Raw genomic sequence first — 21,351 nt, 5'->3', positions numbered from 1 at the left:
TGTTTGAAAGGGTGTCGTAACAAGGACACAGTTGATGCCAAAGGTATCCATATTTGTTACCATATCAGGTACTAAGAATATGCCACCAGAAGCCCCGACAGAACTTTTCACATAAACAATTGCAAAAACTCCCACAAAGGAAGGTACTTCTTATCTAAGAAATAAAGCTCATAGAACCCAAAGGAAATATTAAGACAGCAATAACTGTCCTTACTCAGAAAGAATAAACAAGCATTCTGTAAAACACACAGAATCTTAATTAGTATTCAGGGATAAATGCAGCAGAGTCCTACAACAGAGGGAGCAAACCAAAATTTCTACTTAACACTGGATACTGCTCTATGTGCAAACTAATACGTAACTATAATGTTGGTAACAGTCTCATCTTCACATTCAATTGAGTACCTAAAGAGCTGCAGAATAACTATTTGATACAGAGAGACAGCCTTCAAGGAATTTTGCTTAATTAAACTGTAGTTGTCACAAACAAAAAAGATGACATGAATCCCTCAGCAAGGAGTAGGGGCCTTCACCAACAACACCCCCCGTGGGTACGCAATGATCCCCGTGCACAAACAGCCAAGACAATTTGCTTTACCTTACATCAAAAGCAGTACCCTCCCCAGGAGCAGGCAAGATCAGGACAGCAGGACATGTTCTTTTCATGCTGTGTGGTGGAATTAGGCTACAGCACTCACCTTCCTCACCCAGAGAGAATGAGGCCAAAAATAAGGTTACCATCTCTTAAATCTGAGCAGCCTTAAAGAAAAAGGGCACTCAAAAAGCAGGCTGCATAAATTGTCATACCTAACCACAGCCTAATCTCAGCTAGTGCTGAGGTGTGTGCAGGTACTCCACACCGCATACCCATAACTCCCAGAGGAGCAGTGTGCACAGGAAATCCAGCCTTCCAGGAAACTGGCCACATCGTGATCCCTCCGCACTATATGCGGCCTTTCCACGGTGCTGTCCAGAAAGGGTGGGCTCCACTTTCCTGTACAAAGCCCTACGTAACTTCTAGACAAACTACTTTCAGCCATTTAAGCAATAAATTCCAGACAGAGCTAATGAACTAAATCCTCTTTCATGAAAGCCAAGGAAAGCAGAAGAGAGTCCAGACTGAGGAATGATAGGTGTTAAGCTTTCAGCATGAGAGAACTGAATCCCATGCTGAATAAATATGTCTGCTTAAGAAGGGACGAGGTTTTATTGAAAATACTATATAGCCTTTTTTAAGATTATTTCACAATATGCCACTTCTACCCCCCACTAATAATCTGCAAGGTCACAGCCCACCTTTGAGCTTCTTTCTTCTCTCAAGTTCCCCTGACATTCTATTGTTAAGGCAGTTAGAAAAGCTGCACAAGTTAGCTGTTATGCAGGATGAAATCTATCTGGAAGTGCAACATTCAGAACTTCCACCTCCACTAGAGTAATGGCATTGACATCTGATTGTAAATTTAAGTTCTCATTTAAAAGCTTCCTGGTCTTACAGATACATACATACACACTATTCTGCTGCAATATCCTACACTGCATATATATCTTACAGATAGCAAAACAGTACACAACAGTTTTGTCCTTTGTGCTGAAGGCCTAGCCTGAGAACTTGGGCAGAACAAGTTCTTAAAGTGAGGTTTGAACCAAAAATTACATAGAGGAATTATAACCATCACCTAATGACAGCTTTTCATCTTCTGCAATATCCCAAAGACTTTAATTGACCTGTCCTCAGATACGATGCACTCAAGTCCACTCATTTGTGCACATGCAGATATAAAACAAAATCACTCACTGGCAGTGTCAAGAGCTGAAGCAAGTACCTATATATATATCCTCCCCCCACTTCCTCCTCTCAGCTACCAAGTCAAGTAATTTTTTTATTTCCCATATGCATAAAGAGAAACAATTCTACATGCAGCTTTCTGATGGTAATGGCATTCTACCCCACTCAAGAGGAAAAGCTTAGCTAAATGGTTTCAGTAACAAAGCTTGATGCTCCATTAAAGACCAGACCTGAAGTTCACCAGAATTTCAGGATTAACGGTACTTTCCCCTCAGCACTTCCAACTACCTGGGCTGTGAAAAAGAAAACAAAGCTTAAGTCTCTTCCTATAACTGCCATATGTAGCAGGAAAATCAAAGCCTAAATAGTATATTAAATATTTAATTCTATCATTATTTCAGACACATGCATTTGCTCTCTAACTGGAAAAAAATAAATTGATGGAAGACAAAAAGGACACAACCCAAAAAAGTACAATCATTTTATCTTTGCTGAGATAAATTTATTCCTCTGAGGCAGCAATGTCTACATGGGATCTGACTGATGACACAAAACAAAAACAAGAAAAAAAACAACCAGCCAAAGAACCATAAAGCAACAGTATACCATGGCAGTCTTAAAAACAACAACATGGACTTGAACACAACTACCATCAGTCAGTCAAAACTGCCAGGAAGAATGACAAGTTTTTGAAGAGTTTCCTTTGAGAACAGACACAGCTTTGTTCATGCCACAACCAAATTAGATTAATTCATTCAAGTTAAAGACTACATTATGTGTGATTTGCACCTTTTATATGGCATATTAGAGGAAAATAAGATTTTGTGTTAATAATGAAGCGAAACCATTCAGATTCAGTCATAGGCAGGGATTTGTTATACACCTTTTTTTATAGCAACAGCCAACAATGCCTCAAGAGGATTATAACTTCACAACTGATCTTATTTGCTTTCAATATCAAAATCAGAAAAGGTCCTTTGGTATCACTAAAGGAGGGAAGCGGGAAGGAGTGACCAAGAAATTTAGCAGTGATGTAAATCTTTACCTCTGTTCCCTTAGACTTTGCCCTTCCAAACTGCAAGCTGACTACAAGGTAAAAAAAAAATGGGAGAATAAGCTCAGAATTATCCTGATTAAAGCTTTTTTTGTATATAGTATCAAAGACATTTTGAAAATGTCTGGATCTTTCCGGACATCAGAAAGAGAGAACACCATCTCTTGTTCTAACAATAGAGTTAAACCAAACGTCATCCTTTCCTACCAATGGCTAGAATACAGCAACTTGCAGACCCAAGGATCTAACCAGTTAAGGTACAACTTCTAGTACAGAGCTCCCTGGAAGCACAAAGCAATCATAACTTGATTAGAGGAGGATAAATACAGAAAGCCTCGCAATAAAGTGACAGGCTAGCCTGCAGTCAGGTAACCGTGTCGCAGTAACATGCTGACAGGCTTAACCACAACACACTCATTCTTCCACTTCAGTTCACAACTGAAAGTAAACCAACACCCTTTACAGGGGAGCAAGTGACAACTCAGACACAGGAAACAGAGCAAATTGTATATCCTATGTTCAAGAGGGGATTCTATCCAGTTCTGCAAGGCAATTTATGTATTTCTAGAGCCTCACACCCTTGAAAAACTTATACGGGATAGGGAAAACAAGTTCACCATGTCTTTTTTTTTTTTTTTTTTAATGTAAGAAACTACCTCACCTAACCATTTAGGGAAGATTTTTACTTGATCAACCTACAACACATAATTATTAAGATGATTTTTTTTAACTATTGAACAACTCCTAAACTTAAGAACGAGAAGGTAGTCTGTCAAACGTAATTTTTTGCTTTCCAGATATTCAGTGAATCTAATATTGTGTGGAAGCTTTTGGCCTTCTAGAGGAAAAAACTATTCAGGCAAATCCGCATTATCTCCGGATTGCCACAGCCTTTCCTTATTTGGCTAACGTTTTGAGATTCCAATCAGACTGCTATGAAGTTCAACATGCACAAAGCATCCATTTTGAGGAAACTTCATAGCCAGTTTCCCGTCCATTCCCCCCCTGCCCCAAGTGAAAGTTACCTCCCTCGGCACCGACCCTCCTCCCACATACCCACACCAGAACAAAGGGATACGGACTGGATTTTTTACTACTTTCCAACGAACGGAAGAAAAATTTTAGACCCCTGCTTCCCTTGAAATTCAGCTTTCACGCTGCGGCGGGAGTCATCGGTAACGAAAACAAGCAGCCCCTCACTGATACGCGTTTCTATCTAATGAACAAAACACTGGTTTCCCCTAGAAACCGAAGAGAAATAGATGTCTCTCAACACGCCCGCCCGCACACACGAGCGGGCTTTAATCGGCTCAACTACTGCGGAACCGGGCAGACGAGGGAAGCGGGGAACTGCTACCGGGATCCCGGGCAAGGGGCAGCGGCGGAAGCGCCCCCCAAGGCGGCCCCGCTTCTCTCACCTGCGGCCACCCTCCCACGCCGGGGGGCACCTGTCCCCGGCCCCCTCAGCCCACACAGGGCAGGGCCCGCTCCCCCCGGCCCTCCAAGGGAGGCGCTGCCAAGAGGGGAAAACGAAAGAAGGGTCAGCGGCACCTCCTTCCCGCCGGAGGCCCATCCGCCCCTTCCGACGCCCTGCCCGCGGGGAGGGGGTGCAGCCTCCCGCCCCTGCAGCCCCGCCGGCCCGGGGGCTCGGCCCGCGGCCCCTCCGGCCGGTCCCGGGCTGACCCTACCGCCACCTCCCCGCCCCGACACCCCCCAGCGGAGGGAGCGCAGCCACCTCCGGCCCCTTCCTCCTCCACCTCCTCCTCCTCCGGGGGGAGGGGGGGGGCAGTCGGCCGGCCTCGCCTCCCCCCCCAGTCCGGCCAGGGCCCCCTCGATCGGCCCAGCACCGACCTGGTGGAGCGCGGTGAGCCCGTCCACATTGGCGTAGTTGATGTCGGCACCCCGCTCCAGCAGTCGCAGCACCTCCTCGGTGTCCCCGCTGGAGCAGGCGGCCAAGAAGACGGCGCCGTCGTCGAACTTCACCTTGGTCTTCTTGCGCTTGACCACAGGCGGCTCCAGGTCAGTCTCGGAGCCGATCCAGCGCTTCAGCTGCTCGTTCCGCTTCTGCTTGGCGTCCGCCATCTTCATACCCCGCTCGCGCCGGCCCCCTCAGCCACGGCCGCGCCGAGCGTACACTTTATACCGCCACTATCCCACAGCGCACCGCGGCCGCGCGCGCTCACCCGCCCAGGGAGGGCGCGGGGTGGGCAGGGAGCGAAGGGGCGGGGCGGCGGCGGCGGCGTTAGCATAACCCCGCGAGATTTCGGGGGGGCGGGGCCGCGGGCGGGAGGAAGGGCGCGAGCGGGGCCGGCAGCGGCAGCGCAGCCCCGCCCCGCCCCGCCCCGCCCCGCCCCGCCCCGCCCCGCCCCGCCCCGCCCCGCCCCGCCCCGCCCCGCCCCGCCCCGCCCCGCCCCGCCCCGCCCCGCCCCGCCCCGCCCCGCCCCGCCCCGCCTCCGTCGGGCAGATTCGCTAAAGGCGCTGCCCGTCCGTACCTGTGACCTCTGTCACCTGCGGCAACATCCGTGTTTCTGCCTGTATTGGCAAACGGGGCACATGCAGCCACTTGACGGGAAAAAAGGTAATAAATGGAGCAACTTGCTTGAGGGTCCTTTGTTTTGGGAACGACCACGTCAGACCAGCTTGTTGGACAAAAGCACCATTTGCCTCTACACTTTAGGGGGCCGTCAGGGAAGGAGAGTCTTTGTCAGGAACTGTAGTGATAGGACAAGAAGTAATGGGTACAAATTAGACTAGATATTAGAAGAAATTCTTTACTATGAGTGTGGTGAGACACTGGAACAGGTTGCTCAGGGAGGCAACCCCAGCCCTGGCAGTGTTCAAAGCCAGTTTGGATATAAGGCCTTGACCAACCTGGTTTACTGGGAGGTGTTGCTGCCCATGGGAGGGGAGTGGGATTAGATGATTTTTAAGATCCAGTCCAACCCCTTAACATTCTATGATTCTATCATTCTACATGGCAATGGATTGTGCTTATTGTCCATTTCACTTACAGTTCACTTCCATGATGTCAAAACCTGGGATAGGACAGCCATCCTTTCTCTTGGGAGAAAACAAGTAGCTACAAACCACGCAGCATTTGAAGATACAAAGACTAAAATGTTTTTGTTCGGAGTTGCAACTTCTAGGAACCAAGCTATTACAGATAATAAAGTTTTTTCTATGCTAGGAGCAATATGTATTTTGCTTTAAATGGAATCATCTCTGGGGATAAAATGTGGTTTTGAATTTACTGGAAAATAAATTTTATTTTCAACTAATTATAGGAAACAAAGTATAGTTTGAGAGGGTCCCCAAACCTCATACACTTCAAATTTTGCATGATTTGTGCTTTTCTAATTGTAATGTCTCCTTCTCATGGTGGGCAGTCTTGCAGCCAACTCAGTCTCCTATTTCCATTTTTATTGATAAAGATATCAGTGACATTTCACAAGAAGTAGTAGTTACAAGGTACCTGCAGCAACGTGCTGTTCTTAATGTCTTTCAGAACAGATTTTCATCAGGAGATATTTGCATAATATCCATCAGACTTACTCATACAGCGGTGCATGAGATACATACACTGACAGTTTGCAGGCGTAATGTGATTGAGAACAAAAGACAACATCTGGCAGTCAAGATGACAGATTTGCCAGAGAAAGATTTGCAGTCTAAGTAGGTGGATGAAAGATTACCTGGCACCCAATTTATACCTTCCCATTGGCAGCCTGTGTGACTATCCAGGGGTACAGTTTATATTCCTGGGTTTGAAAATATGGCTGACTGCACACTTCAAAGCCAGTCTTTGCAGTGTTTATTACTCACCTGAGTGATTTAGTTGTGCTTTGGCATAGCACTGGTACCACCAGCATGTAATGGACAGTTACCAGCCAGGAGCTTGGCTGCATCGCCTGACTCATGTCTAAGGAGTGAATTTGCACAGGCTCCAGCCCCCTGCTGTGGTCTTGTCCTTGTGGGCAAACTCCCTTGGGGAGAAACTCTCAACCCAGTGCCATTTCCTAAGGACCTGAAAACTATAACTCAGAAAAAGGTAACGCAGGATAAAAGCTGCCTTCTCCTGCCCCAGATGTCTCAGATATTTTATAAGTCACCTCCCCAACATGCTGCTTCTCTCTCAGCTGGCTGTTTGATAATTTGACTCTTCAAGAAGCCTCATAGCTGAAGAATCTAATACACTGATTTCAACAAACAGTATTTAAACAGTGCTTTATTAGCAACAAAGTAATTCTAGGCAAATTGATAGGCACGTGTTCAAGATGCACTGTCTCAGGAATTTCAATGTCACGGAGCATGTTTCTAAGTTTTCATCAGAGCCCGAGTCCCCTCTCCTTGATTTCAGTTTTCCAGCTCAGCTTTTTCTTTCTGGTCATGGATCCTCTTTTTAAGTCCAACTTGCTCTTCTTGGCTTGTTAGTGAAATGCAGAGGTTCTACAGCTCAATTTTGTTCTTAAGTATAATACAGTTAATTTGGTTTAAAAAAACAGATCTCATACTTTCCTTTTATTCTTCTTTCAAGGGAAGATTTTTCACTGATTCAGCTCCAGCTTTTCAGAGAACTTCAGCAAATATTTTTCCATACACTGCAGCTATTTGTATGTTCTACATTTTTGCATTATTTTCCTTGACTTTTTAATTTTTTTTGGATTACACCTCGTGGTTGGGAGTTATGTTATGTTTGAGGGTTTTTACAGACACTACAGGCAAGATATAATTCATTTGTACAGTCAGCTGAAACTCAGATATTCCATTTATATTGAATATAAATGTCTTCTGGAGATAGCTGTTTGCTCTGCTGGAAATTATATGTGGTTCTTAAATCTAGGAAAGCATATAATCTTCCTTAAGCAAAAAGTAGAGCTGCCATTCATGTAAACTAGTTAATCTCTGCAAGTGCTTACTCTTCAAGAAGGGAATAATAATAATAATAACAACAATCAGTTTTCCATTTATATTTTTTTCCTATCTCATATCTCCCATAAATGTTTGTAATTTCAATAGCAAAGGCATATTGGGCCATATTCTTTACCCCATCCTAATGCCATTCTACCCCGTGTCTGATGTCATTCCATTTCATTGTAAAATCAGTGTAGCTGAGAGATGAGACTGTCTATGGCTTCTAATTCTATACTAATTGAGAAAAACATATGTAAATACCAATAATAATTTCTGTAGAAATATGAAATTCTTTTCCAATTATCTGCCTAAGCATGAAGTGTTAAATTCATTTGTGCACAGGGTTGGAGCAAACTTATATATTAAGGCTGTCTTTGAAGACCATATTAAAAGTGAGTATCAAATTAATTCTAAAAGACTCACTACTGCAAGAGAGTATCACAACTGTGAATTAGATAACTGCATAAGTGTGCATGTGTGTTTACAATAATCATAGTATGCTAACAAGAGACACTTAACCATTTGAGCTACATTATGAGTGCAGCTTAAGGACACAATAACCAGACCTAGTTTTATCAGGCTTTTTTGATGTATCACTACCAGACTAACCAACACACTAGGTGTGCTGTCAAATCCTTTGTTTGCATGTATATTTACCCAGCACTAAAGATGATTAAGTATGTAATTTTCCACATATAAATATTAGCACTGAATTCAGTAGGACTACTTTTCAATAGAGGTAACTATGTAAACATTTGCAGAGATAGCTTCTATGTGTATACATATTTCCAGTAAATTTAATGACAAATGTTCAATAAAATGATTTAGCAATGAGATGGCTCTCAGTGTGCTCTCTGGTTTTCCATTTTTTCTTAAAAGCGTTACAACCATTGTTCAAAGCTACTTCACACAGGCTTCTAGATGACAGAAGTTCACAGATGAAGCTTTTGCGCTACCCAAAATCATCATCTTTTGGGATGTAGAATTTTTGTTCTGACCTCGATCAGGATATTTGCTGTCTTGTCTTTCATCTTGAACAGCATTACACATGGTGTGGCTTCTAAAAATTTTATCTTAACGTTTTTCTCTCCCCACTGAAGGAAAACTAATATATCACAGTTAATGTCATCAATTCCAGCTCTGGGGAAAAAGGGTAATTTGAAGGATAGTGACCAATATTGCATACATATATTGACACAAAACTTTCTAGTAAATTTAACAGATTTGTATAAAGAATCATGGATGGTAAAATGAGAGATAGGATAAGAAAATATAAAAGTATCTTTTCACATGAAAAGGCCATGACAGAGATACTTATCATAAGGGGTTTCCTTCATTGTTTTACTTGATAGTCAGTCTTTTCTATCTTTAAATCTGATGTATTCCCTACTCTGATTGTGTGATACACCCACACATGTAACAGTGAAATCTCTGGTACAATCCTTATCCAGAAAAAAAGAGGTAAGAAGACTATGCACAAATTGCTATCAAAATTTTCAAGTAAACTACATAAGAAGCAGATTCTTGCTCTTTGATTTTGTCAGTTCTGGGTAAGATTCTTATGCAGAAACCCCACATTTTAAGGTGGGTTACTTTCTGATGCTGCATAATCCTGAGTCACCAAAACCAAAACTAAAACTACCATAGCAACCAGAGCACAGATTTATAAACTATGCAGTTCTGAGTTGGATTTGCAGTGGTGCATGCTCCTAGCATCTTCCATGAGCTTTACACAGAATGGTGTCTCTGTATTCCTGAATGGCAATGCAAGCTAACATTTAAACTTGATTCCCACAGAGATGCTCTCACATATTTTTATGTGTACCCATCTGTTAAAGCAGCATTGGTTCTATGGACAATTTCAGCAGTACATGGGTTAAGCTAAAAATAGTTGTCTTGGCTAGTAAAAAGTAACACTATGTCCTTTAGAAACAGGAAAATACACTTATTTATAAATTTGACTTTAAAAATCATTCTTACTTTCAATTAAATTTAAATTTTGTCTAGTCATGTAATAAAAAAAGAACTGAGCCGTATGTTGTGTAACGGAAATACAGGTGCTCTGTTTCTATTCTGTCTTTGCAGTCCTGGGAGCACTGCATGTGTATGGATGCAGACACAGTGTTAGACAATGCCATGACAGTTGTCCATTTTGTCCCCTTGGTCCAAAAGGCCACATAACCTTATAGTAGCTTTTACAAACCTCTGTTCAGCTTTCTGAAGGTAAAGTGTTTCCTTCCTACACTTGTGTGTGCTTGAGTCAAGGAGCATACTGCTGAAACATAAAATTTAAATACTATGGGGGAGTGGAATGACTTGTCCCTCTGAAATGCATGCAAGTTGTTCCCTGTGAGCTGTATTCTGAACATTTCACAGCTGAGAAACATACTTCCAGGGCTGCAGGAGAATGCTTTGGACAAATAGAAATGAAAGGCATCCTATTCTAACTTCTCACTTACAATGCAAATATACATGCACTCAAGGGTTATTGGCATCCGTGACACATTTCTGCCTTTCTGCTACCAGAAGGTACATGAATTTCCTTTTAAATATTTGTTTTGATATATGAATGTGTCATTTCTCTAAACTAAAAATACTAAAATCTATATGTGGCTGAACAATTGGCTTGGCTTGGATTTTGGGCATCTAGGAGTATGCCCAGCTGCTCATGGTGCCTACAGGCTCTATTTTTGTGAGCATATGACGTAACTGCACACTCACATCATGATTAGTCTTAGCAATGTAGTAACACAAGTGACACACCTATATCACTGCAAAAATAATGTTATCCTTTAGCCTATTCAGACAGCCACTAAAATGAGTGTTTTTTTAAGAAAGAGAACTGTCTGTTAGAGTACAGCAATACTTATTTATAAGAATATTTATAATGACCTGTGTCTCTGAATAAAATAGAAACAAGCAACTGAAAGCAGTTTTCTTGCTCAGAAATCACTTCTTCTAGTAGTTCACTGTCCTAATAAACACTTCTACTGTTTTTCTCTCCCTGTATTTGTTACAAGCCCTTTGTTTACTAGGGAAAGCTACTTTTGTAGGTAACTTCTCAGGCTACAGTTCAACTGATCAGACTTTATCCTAAACCATCAAGTGACTTCTTCTTTGGTGGCCTCCTATTTTTCCCTAGCACAAGGCCATAAAGAAATTGAATTGCTTCATCTTGTCAGTTCAAAAGAAGAGTTACTTAATTGAGACAATTAATCTGAGGCAAAATTATGGCAGCCACTAATGTAACACTAAGGTACTCCAGAAACTTTAAAATCTTGTACTCCAGAAACTTTAACATCTATATCATAAATGCAGAGATGTATGCTTTAGAATCTTCTTAAATGGCTTCTGGCTTGATAGGCTTGTGACTTTCAACCCTCATCTGATTAAATTACATTTCCTAACCGTTCCAATATTGGCATGGTGGCCTGCAACTCCCCCATTCGTCCCAGAAACCCCAAACACCTGAGAAGGGACCTGTAAAATTAATTTTCCTTTTAGCAGATGCTTTTGTAACTCAAAACCATCTTCTTCTCACCAAAGAATTATTTACCCACTTAGTGTAAGATGAGGAAAAGGCTGTAACCTCTAGATTTTAGCCATATTTTTTAATTTCCCTAAACAATTTGGGTATATGACTCAGCCTTCTCTTTGCCTGAGAGGAAGACATGTCTTCCAGCATTTTCTCAGAGACCTAGGTTAAGGTTTCACTAGATAATGAAGACATACAGGCAGGTTACTACCACGGAAAGGTCTAGTCATCTTTTTTTTGTACTGCCCATTCCCTACCTCAGGATGCACAGATGCCCTTCCCAGTGTTTTCCCAGGCTTTGATGTTCATTTGACATCTGAATGAGTTGTCTACACTGGCAGACTATTTAGTTCTTGGCTCAGCTAGTTTTCTGCTGGTCTAGCAGACAGAACAAATATATCAAAGGGTGACAGGAGGCTTCCAAAAGACTTGGGAGTATGTGAGCAGGCCTGAGGAAGGACAGAATCACCCTTCTCAAAAGCAGGAATACATTACGTAGGCTCAACCATCATAAGAAATCTCACCTGTAGTTTTAGCTGTGACCATTACATCATTACTTTTTCATGTCTGTGAAGGTTTCTTTAATGGTTTGGTGTCCTTTGGACCTGGATTCTGGCATATGGAAAATAAATCTGCTAACTTGAGTAAGGCAAGCGAGCATTGCCTTTGTCTTCTCTGTGGAGGTAATGTATCTGCCTTCAAGTGACTTTCTCTTTGCTTCCACGTGGCAGCCAGCAAATTGGACTCTGTGCAACATGGCAGTGAGTGGAGGGCTAGATAACTTTCATGTTAATTTATAAAAACAACTTTCTCATTCTTGGCAGTCTTAATTTTAAAAACTGACATCTTGAGGGGACACACTTAGCACATACTCAGTCCTGAGTGTACAGCAACAGCGACATGAAGTGAGCCAGGACCCCAGCAGAAAGTCACCCCCCAGACACAGCCAGGCAGTGCTGTTCTTCGTCTCCCATGCCCACCTGTCTCTTCCTTCCAGGTGTATTTGGGTTGTGATCACTTCCCTGTTACAACACTGGTATAGTGTATGTACTATATACTTTATGACTGAAACAGTTACAGTATACTTTTACTTCAAGCACTAACTGAGATCTAAAACGCTGATTTTGCTGAGATCAGACACTTGGCTCCAGGTTTTATTAAGCATTCCTTGATTTCTAGTTATGTGCATTTTGTTGCTTTCTCCCTCTATAGGAGCTGGCTCAAGAAAGTAAAGGCTGGTCCTAGGAAAGTTCTACATTACGCTCATTTTAAGATTGATGGGTGGATAGATAGACAAGAAATTACCTTATTTCAACTAGATTAGTAACAGTAAAATTAAATTAAAATTATACTTGTGTATGCAATTATAGTTGGAAGATAAAATTTTAAAATGTAATTGTTTTAATTATTTTTATTATTAACATTTTGATTACTTATTTAGGACTGTGGGCTGATTAGTAGAATAAATAATAGGAACTTGTAATATTCCTGGCTGTGCACCTGAATCTTGATTTAGACAGGATAAATAACTTAAAATTCTTAATTTTACATTTCTGACCTCAGTTTGTATTTGAACCTCAGGAGCTGAATAAAGAATTTTGATCATGTTAATTAGAATCTTTCCACTGCCACTGTTCAAAATTTAAGATCTAAAATATTTGAATTAAAGCCTTAATAAAGATGTAATAGTCTACCAGAGATACAGCACCCAATGCTGCATCTTCTTTTGCAGTGGGAATTTTGATTGAACCAAGAGTGCTCTGAAAAAACACATTCTTGCACGTCAGATAACACAAAAGTGATTTCTGTGGTAAGTGTCTGTGTTACAATTCTGTGGGGTCCAGTATTTTAAAAATGTAGAGTTTGCATAATTTTGAATTTGTGCATAATATTAAATCTTACGATCTTTATAAAATCAGTGTGGTACCAGTAAAATAAATGGCAAACAATTACTTCTCAAGGAGAAGGATCTGGTGCTAGTCCCTCCTCACTCGCATTTAGATAAGATTATAACAGAGGTCTAACTACTGTAGAAAAGGAAACAGTGTAAAAAGATAATGCTTAAAGTACAATTACTATGTCTTCTTTTTGTAAAAAAAAGCTAATCTATAATTAAAATTCAAAATTTTTGTCACTGCTTTTCTGCATTGTATATTTCCAAAGACTCTTACTTTCAAAGAGATGCTATGCAGTTCCCCACAAAACACAGAAATATCCTGCAAGCATATCCTGTGTACAGTCACCATTGTATGACACTCACACTTCTCTGCAGCAGCAGTAAGCACAAAGGAAAATATATTTTGTATTGTTTTATACCCCAAATATGTGCAGTAGTTTTAATGATGACTTTCTCTAGAAGTATAGGAATTGTGTAGGTGATACATACAGGTCACATTAGACACTTGCTCTGTCTAGAGAATGTCTAGATGTGTTAATTTGTTTTTACTTAAAACAGTCAAGACTCAGTTTAGAAACTCCTACTTGTTTTAGTGACTTTGTATTAGGTCCCAATAATATCCCACTGAATCCCACTGGAGTTTCTTATGCAAGTAAATGATTTCCAGTATAAGTTCCAAAATCTGTAATTTAATTATGTGTTAACTTATGAGGGGGTTATACAACACACAGACAATTTCCAGCCCGACTGTTTATTCAGGTTAAACATATTACAGCAGAGCTGGAATCTCATTCCCCTGTTATATAATGTTCCCACAGATTCACACTTTAGCTTTAATAAAGAGATGAGGATCAGCCCTCATAGAAGCAATTACTCCACACGGTCCTCATAAGTAGAGAGATAAAGCTAAATATAACATAAAGCATGCCATTTGCCCATACAGTGTTTAATGAAGTCCATATCATAATCAAAATACAGTTAAACAAAATCAGGCGGTTACCTAGAAACAAAAGCACAAAAATCTCTGTCTCTGTCACATGCCTGAAAGCATTTATGGCCAGATCCTGCCACTGTGTCTTTGCTCACATCCTACAGTACTTATGAGCAGACCCATTGAGATACTCAGGTATTAAAAACAATTTGGAAGGTAATAAATGCTTCATTTGCTTTTAAAGGTGCCATAAAATAGGCAGCCTTTAAGTTTAGTAATTGCATTAATGATTCCAGTGTGCAGTGGCTTTGTTAGGTTTGTGTTTCCGGGGTTGGGTACAAGCTATGCAAGCATAGAGCTCAGCCTAAGCTATAAAATTCCTGTAGTCTAAATTAAATCTAGCCTAACTTAGTTTACGCTTGAACTCTGCTTATATTACTACCAGTAGACAAACTAGTTAGCTTTAAGGTAGCTCAAGCACATCTTTCTGTCATCTTCTATATCTGTTGATGTTTCATTTGCTGGTGTGGAAGTTACATGGGATCAAATCATCAGCTGGTGTAAAGTTGTTGTAACTATCCTGGATAAAGGCCTAAACTTCCAATTCTAGTATTTTAGAAATAAGATTTGTGTTCCACTTATAGAAATACAGGTTTTGAGAAAGTCTAGAGTAACTCTACTGAAACAAATAGAGACACCTAATTCACTGTATTGGGTCTGGCTGAGATGGAGTTCATTTTCCCATAGCAGCCCTCACAGTGCTGTGCTTTGCACTGGCAGCTAGAAAGGTCTTGATAACACCCCACTGTTTTGGCTACTGCTGAGCAGTGCTGGCACATCATCAGGGCTGTTTTTTCTAACACTCTGCCCTCCATCAGTAGGGTGGAGTGGGCAAGAGGCTGGGAGGGGACATTACTAGGCCAGCTGACCTAAATTGACCAAAGCGATCTTCCATACTGTATGATGTCAGCTCTGATATAAAAGCTAAGGAAACAAGGAGGAAGAGAGAGCATTCATTATTTACAACATTTGCCTTTTGGAGCAACCACTGTGCATGCCGAAGCCCTGCTTCCCAGGACATCACTTGACGATGGGAAGTAGAGAATAAAATTATTCTTTTCCTCTTGCTTGCGCACACACAAACTTTCACTTTTGCTTTAGTAAACTGCCTTATCTCAACCTATGAGTCATTTTCCATCTTATTATTTCTCCCCTGTCCAGCTGAGAAGGGAGTGTGATAGACAAACTTGGTATCTAGCCAAGGTCAACCCACCGCATTCAAAAAGGATGCTTCAGACTGGAATTTGCTTGATACTCAAATTAATGAAGTGCAGTTGCTATGCTTCATCTGAATGGCATGGTCAACATAGATAATGTTCACAGATAAACTATATCCAGTTTTTAGAAAGTTTAGTAGAAATCTTTCTGCCTTGGTCCTCTCCAACCTGCACAGTAAATTTCTGTCTACCTATGTGTCACAGAGGATATGTCTCAACATCTGGGCAAACATTTGACACTTGAACAGTGTGTCTCTACTTGGTATCTAAATTTAATCTGTACCCTAAAAGTTAGTACAGGTTTACACAGTACCTCTAAGTGAGCAAGTAAAGACAGAGATGGATGCAGTTTGTCTGTGATCCAAGCTACTGCGTATCTTGTCTGGTTATAAAAGAACTCTTCCTTTCAGGTAATGTGGGTGTACAGCTTCGAGACCAAAGCTGGCTCATTTCTGCCCAGCTTGGAGTACCAGCAAAACCAGCTGCTGTCTGCCTGCACCTGTCTGTGAAGACTGTTATGACGGGACATAGGAGTTACACGACTCACAGTGAGGCCCTGGGGTTTGAGTCTGGGTGGAGCCAGGCGATATAATTAAGGCAATCTGAAATCAAGAACCAGAGACATATAAAGCTTATTAGCCTAACAGAGAAAGGCAGGCATACGGTTGGAAGTAGGGTTTGGCGCCAGGAAGCTTGCATGCACTTTGACAAGAGCATAGCTGAACTTCAGATGGAGCCAGAAAACCAGGGATTGTAATTCATGAGGTGAGTCCAGGAGGAGGAGCAGACAGAGCAACAGCAAGGACAGATGGCTTGGGACAGAAGTACAAATGAACAGGTGGTGAGTGCCAGCAGGATCCCGAACAGTGAAGCCAAGGACAACAACAGAGACCCCGAGGCAAGGCAGAGAACAGAGTTCAAGCCGCTGTACTTGATCTCAGGAGATCTTTTGTATACACCCTATCTGCCAGCAACTAATGATCTCTGTCTGCTGGCCGTAACACCTGTTTTGGGAGCTGGGTCCACTTCCCAAGGGCACAGCACCCAATGGCTGGCTGCATGAGGCAAGAGTCATCTTCCTTGGCTAGTCATTGCACAGTCATACCTAGAAGGAAATGCATTAATTAACTTTAGTGAAGTTAGAGGAGGGCTGTAAAGAAATCTGTGGAACATTTGTTTTCACACAATATTAACCAATATAATGAGGTGCAATCATGTCATGGTCCCATTGAAAGCCCAAAGGCCTAGTAGGTATGCATATGCTTACATTTACACTAATTAAATAAGCGTATACTTATTAAGGCCTCTACTTCAATATAAGCAGGAACCGTAATTTTGAAGGGGATGAAAAGATGTAATAAACTGGAATTGGGCATTTCAGTACCTGTAGGGCTGAAGGTGGTGCAAGAAGATGGGTTAGCTCTCTGGCATGTATATCAGTCACTATAAGAAAACCTTTTGCTGCAGTTGTGTTCATATTTGCACACTGCCTGAGAAATGACTGCTGGGAGATAAATTATGATATTTGTATTAATCTAACCAAATGGATATAACTACGATTCTGTCTGGAGCACCCATTGCTCTTGTGAAGTGCAACAGAACTGGATGCAAGTCTTTTTCCCTTGGCTCATCTGCTTCTAGCTGGAAAGCCAAGAAGCTCACATATATATATATGAGAGAAACTGGACTACTGCCAAAGGACCATTTGACCCTATGCCAGCTTTTGGCTTTTCAAAACCACAGAGCTTTTGGTCTTTGCCATTCAGGCAGTGACCAGTTCATCCCCAGCTCACTTTTAGACTTATAGACTATTAGTAAGACTAGTAATTTTCAGCAGTGAGATGGATTTTTCAGGATGGGATGTTCTTATATAATTATAAATGTACATGGGAAAGTCTAAGTAAAGGGAATTAGCCTGCATGCTGAATTATCCCCTTTTGCTTGTTTCTGTCAGATACTTTCTTCAAACAGATTTTTTTTTCTTTCAGTAACATACATGGGATTGTAAAATGAACTCACGGTAATATCTTCTGAATTTATTGACAGTGATTTTTGTTTATTACAGGATAAAAAAATAAAGCACAACAATTTCAAATAATTTTCATATTTTTTCACATTAAATAAGGAAATGAAAAAGGTAATGTCATATCTTACATTATGTTTAGGATACCTATCCAAAGCAAATGTGAGGTTTCCAGAGCTTTTTGTTTTTTCAGATGACTTTATCATGTTCCAGTAAACAGATTGTAATCATGCCTTATCCTTGCTCTAGCTGGAAGCTTTGCCAGGTCATTTCTTTTTAAAGCAAGGGCTCTCCTGTTTGCTGTTTATCAAGTAGTTTAAAAAGGAAATAATCATAAAGCTTTAGGACTATTTTCCTTTGGTTCTACAACCTAAAAATCTATCACATCAGATTTAAGAATCACATGGGTTTATAATGAAATATCCACGTTTATTTTCAATCTCATGCTGTGCAAAAACAACTGATTTTCCATAACTTTTAATGCATTAAAATGCATTAATTCACTCTTTTATTGCACTTTTACATCATAGACGTCCTAGTTCTACTAACAGTAGGCTTGATTCTCTGTTGCTATGCATTAGAGAGTGTTTACGCAATCTGAGTTCAGCCATCAAAGGCAGATGATCAGCAGCCTTCCAGAAAGGTCTTTCTCTTTCCAGTGACCATAGAGTCCAAGGAGACTCTTCCCCTAAGATGAATGCCTGAAGTCAGGCAGCATTAATATCCCCTACTTCACACTCATTTAAAACAACAAAATGCAAATGCAAAGTGGAATGAAAGGTCTTGGCTTCTGGTGGGATTATTTTAAACATTCCCATTACATTTTCTTTGCACACCTATACATGGCTGGACAGTGAATCAAGCTCTTTCAATTACATGTTGGACTGCAACTGATATGAGTAAAGGAAGCAGAATCCAATGACTCACCTTGCAGAGAAGCGCCTGAAAGAAATTATTATTATTCACAGCTTTTTCTATGTCCCTTGTACTTCCACAACTGTCACTGCTGATCACATGCTTTATAGATCTGTTTTGGAAATGTGTGTCATTAGAGAATCTGACTCCCAGTTCGATATTCTGTAGTAGGCTGCATGCTACTGTATGCTGGTCACATCTGCATCAACAGTTCAATGCAATAGGAGAAGATCAGCAGCAGGAAATGGCTGGTACTGGGTCCTCCATTTAAAGAACCATAGAATCATAGAATAATTCAGGTTGGAAAAGACTTCTAAGATCATTTAGTCTAACCATTAACCCAGCATGGCCAACTCCACCACTAAACCATGTCCCTAAGTGCCACTTCCATAGGGACTCAGTCTCTTCCCTGGGATACATACATATGTGCATGTTACCTTAGATCAGATTTACTTTGATGCTTGAACTATTCCTGGTTTATATTGTGGGTGGTGCCTACTATACATGTGGTTCTGAATCCTTCTGCTCTAATTATGGTGGCAGTGCAGCTGGTATACTTTTGAACTGAAAGTTACAGTTTCATTTCCCCCAGAAAGAATATCTGATGTATGCACCAAACCCACTCTGCAAACCAAGTCAATACACAGTGAATGAGGATGATCAGAGCATCCACTTCAAAACTTCACTACTTTTCTGAACAAAAACCATGCTGGAGATGCAGCTTCTAGATACTGAAGATTGCCTAGTGAGACTGTTCCTGCTCCACTGTACATCAGTGACCAAATCCTCAGCAGGATGAGGACCATTGCCTTTAATTAAAATGCACATAAAATTGCTGCATATCTGGGCCATGAACTACATCACTCTATCTCAGCACTGCTAAAGCTTGCATTTAGAATGATGGAAAGTTGAAGAATTTCAGTCTTTCCCTCTACTTTGCTATGTGACATTCATTTGTGTATAGTGTATATAGTATATACAGCTATCCTTAGGTCTTACATTCAGGAAGAATTCACTTTTAAAGAACTGAAGATGGATGCTTACTTTAATTTTTTAGAAGCAAATATGACATGACAGAAGATTGAATGATAATAATCTAAAAACTTGTATTTCATTAAATATTCTTCTAATAAATAACCCTTAATAGTCTTACATTTGTAGTGTTTCAGAACAATCTGCTGCTCTCCCAAGGCATGAACTTCTCAGTCTGACAGGGAGAGCATTTTGTTTCCATCTAATTTAAAATATATTCATCCAGCCACCTCTTTGGCACCCAGGCATTCAGGGACCTAGAGAAAATCAGGAAAAAAAAATTGTCTCTGATTAGTACTGTTGAAGGAGATCTGTAAGACGGAGAGTGAGCAGTGTCTATGTAAACTGAGATATGAAGACAGGTTTTCTGATAGACGGAATGAATGTATCAGAGTCTGTGGGTTGTAGACCACAAACAGTAGAAGCAGAAAGATACCTTGTCAATTTGATTGTCAGCAGCCTGTTTGCATGTGTAACTATAGTTTCTACGGTATGGTGATGAGTAGTAGAGATGGGCATGTTTTAAAAGGTGTTGTCAGAGTAACAATGAAGACTGCTAACATTTAGTAAACCTGATGTGGTTGCTGTTACTTATAGGTTGGTAAGATCTAACCACCCTTATTTTACCAGTAGAACTACCCCTGGTTTGGGATTTACTTCCATGTTGCAATCTGAAGTCTGGTTGGTAAAATGTCAAATTTTTGCTGATTTAATAGAACTAGCTGACATGAATTGCCTTTTAATCCTTTCCCATTAGTGCATGTTGGGATGCTGCATTAATTATCAGTGATTAATCCTTCACACATAATGCCTATGTTCCTAGAACTAGGACTGTTCATGTTGTTGACTTGAACTCTATGGCTCAAAGTCAAAGCAATTACATCTCAAAGCCCTACTTTCCCTCCATTAAAATTCCCAGTGTTTTAAAAATGCCTTGTTCCCAGAAACCCATTTGAAGTATAGCTCCTTGACTTTCTCAGGAAAGAAGTCCTGAATTTCTTCAGTCCATGTGGAGAAGAATCAGCAATAAATTTGGCTGCAAAACAACCCCAGGAATAATGATGAAATTCTGGCACTCTGAAATATCCTGTTGCACAGGTCCCTGATCCATTTCAATTTATTCCACTGATCCTTTGGCATCCTGACAAGCCAAATATCAGTCAGAATCACAAGTATAGGCAGTTATCTCATCACTTTTGACATTCATCAGTCCATTGGTCATGTCCTTCATGTGTTCATTATACTGGGATTTGCTGACCTGTCCTGAATGAGCCATCTAAAGCAAATTAAATACTTCTAATTATATCCTTATGGAAAAACTTTAAAGAGTTTTCTCATTTACGGTTTTCTTCTTGCTCATCAGATACTTCTCAGTGGCCTTCCTGTGCTATGCTTGAAAAACATGTATAGAAACTTAACTGGAAGAAAGAAGAAATAGGAAAAAAGGAGGATGATCTCGAACTTGGTCAAGAGTGTGCAGAAGCTTAGAAGTGAAGGCAGTAACTTTTCAAAAGAGGGCAGAAGGATTAGAAAGTGATTCAGGAAGCATACAAGATGTTTGCAGCCTTCAAATACCAAAAGACTGTCTTAAAGTGTAAGGACACAGAAGAACCTAAAACTTACTTGCCAGGCTCTACTGTACTGTAGAGATGTTTTTGTGATCTGGGTTAACAGTCATCTTCTGCCACATGATAACATCTCATGGCCAAAAGAGGTCTTCTCACTTGTGTGAACACTTTGTACGCACTCCGTACTGACCACATTGTACACTAAAGGTAATGATACTCTAATCTCTGATTCATATAAGAATGGTCAGCACCTTGAATCTTCCTTTTCATGGATAAAATCTTCATAGAAACATCTGTGTTTGCTGTGATTTCTTATGAAGATGATGATTTACTTAGGCTTTCAAAACTGGCATATTTATTTAAAATCAGCAATTCATTTAAAGTCTATATGCAAGCCAACTACACTGACACAAATTAGCACA

At 40.7% G+C, this 21,351-nt stretch overlaps 1 protein-coding gene and 1 long non-coding RNA gene across 8 annotated transcripts in view; one reads left to right on the top strand and one right to left on the bottom strand.

The window, feature by feature from the left end:
- The window catches only part of PPP1R12A (protein phosphatase 1 regulatory subunit 12A), a 114,730-nt gene extending 109,701 nt beyond the window's left edge, over positions 1-5,029 (bottom strand). For 2 of the 4 annotated variants that reach the window (XM_032106672.1, XM_032106673.1), the window contains exon 1: positions 4,692-5,029. In XM_032106672.1, coding sequence (XP_031962563.1) covers positions 4,692-4,928 — 237 coding nt within the window. In that variant the 5' untranslated portion in view covers positions 4,929-5,029. The remainder of the gene's footprint in view (positions 1-4,691) is intronic. The other 2 variants (XM_032106671.1, XM_032106674.1) reach the window with 1 other exon arrangement.
- The window catches only part of LOC116442964, a 41,007-nt gene continuing 24,433 nt past the window's right edge, over positions 4,778-21,351 (top strand). For 3 of the 4 annotated variants that reach the window (XR_004239705.1, XR_004239706.1, XR_004239707.1), the window contains exon 1: positions 4,778-4,859. This is a non-coding gene — a long non-coding RNA (uncharacterized LOC116442964). Of the gene's footprint in view, positions 4,860-5,297; positions 5,419-21,351 lie in introns of those variants that run through there. The other variant, XR_004239704.1, reaches the window with a different exon arrangement.

Source organism: Corvus moneduloides, chromosome 4 (assembly GCF_009650955.1).
Source record: "Corvus moneduloides isolate bCorMon1 chromosome 4, bCorMon1.pri, whole genome shotgun sequence".
Taxonomy (NCBI): Eukaryota; Metazoa; Chordata; class Aves; order Passeriformes; family Corvidae; genus Corvus; species Corvus moneduloides.
Note: the sequence above shows the minus strand (reverse complement) of the source record. Positions and strands in the feature narration are given on the sequence as shown.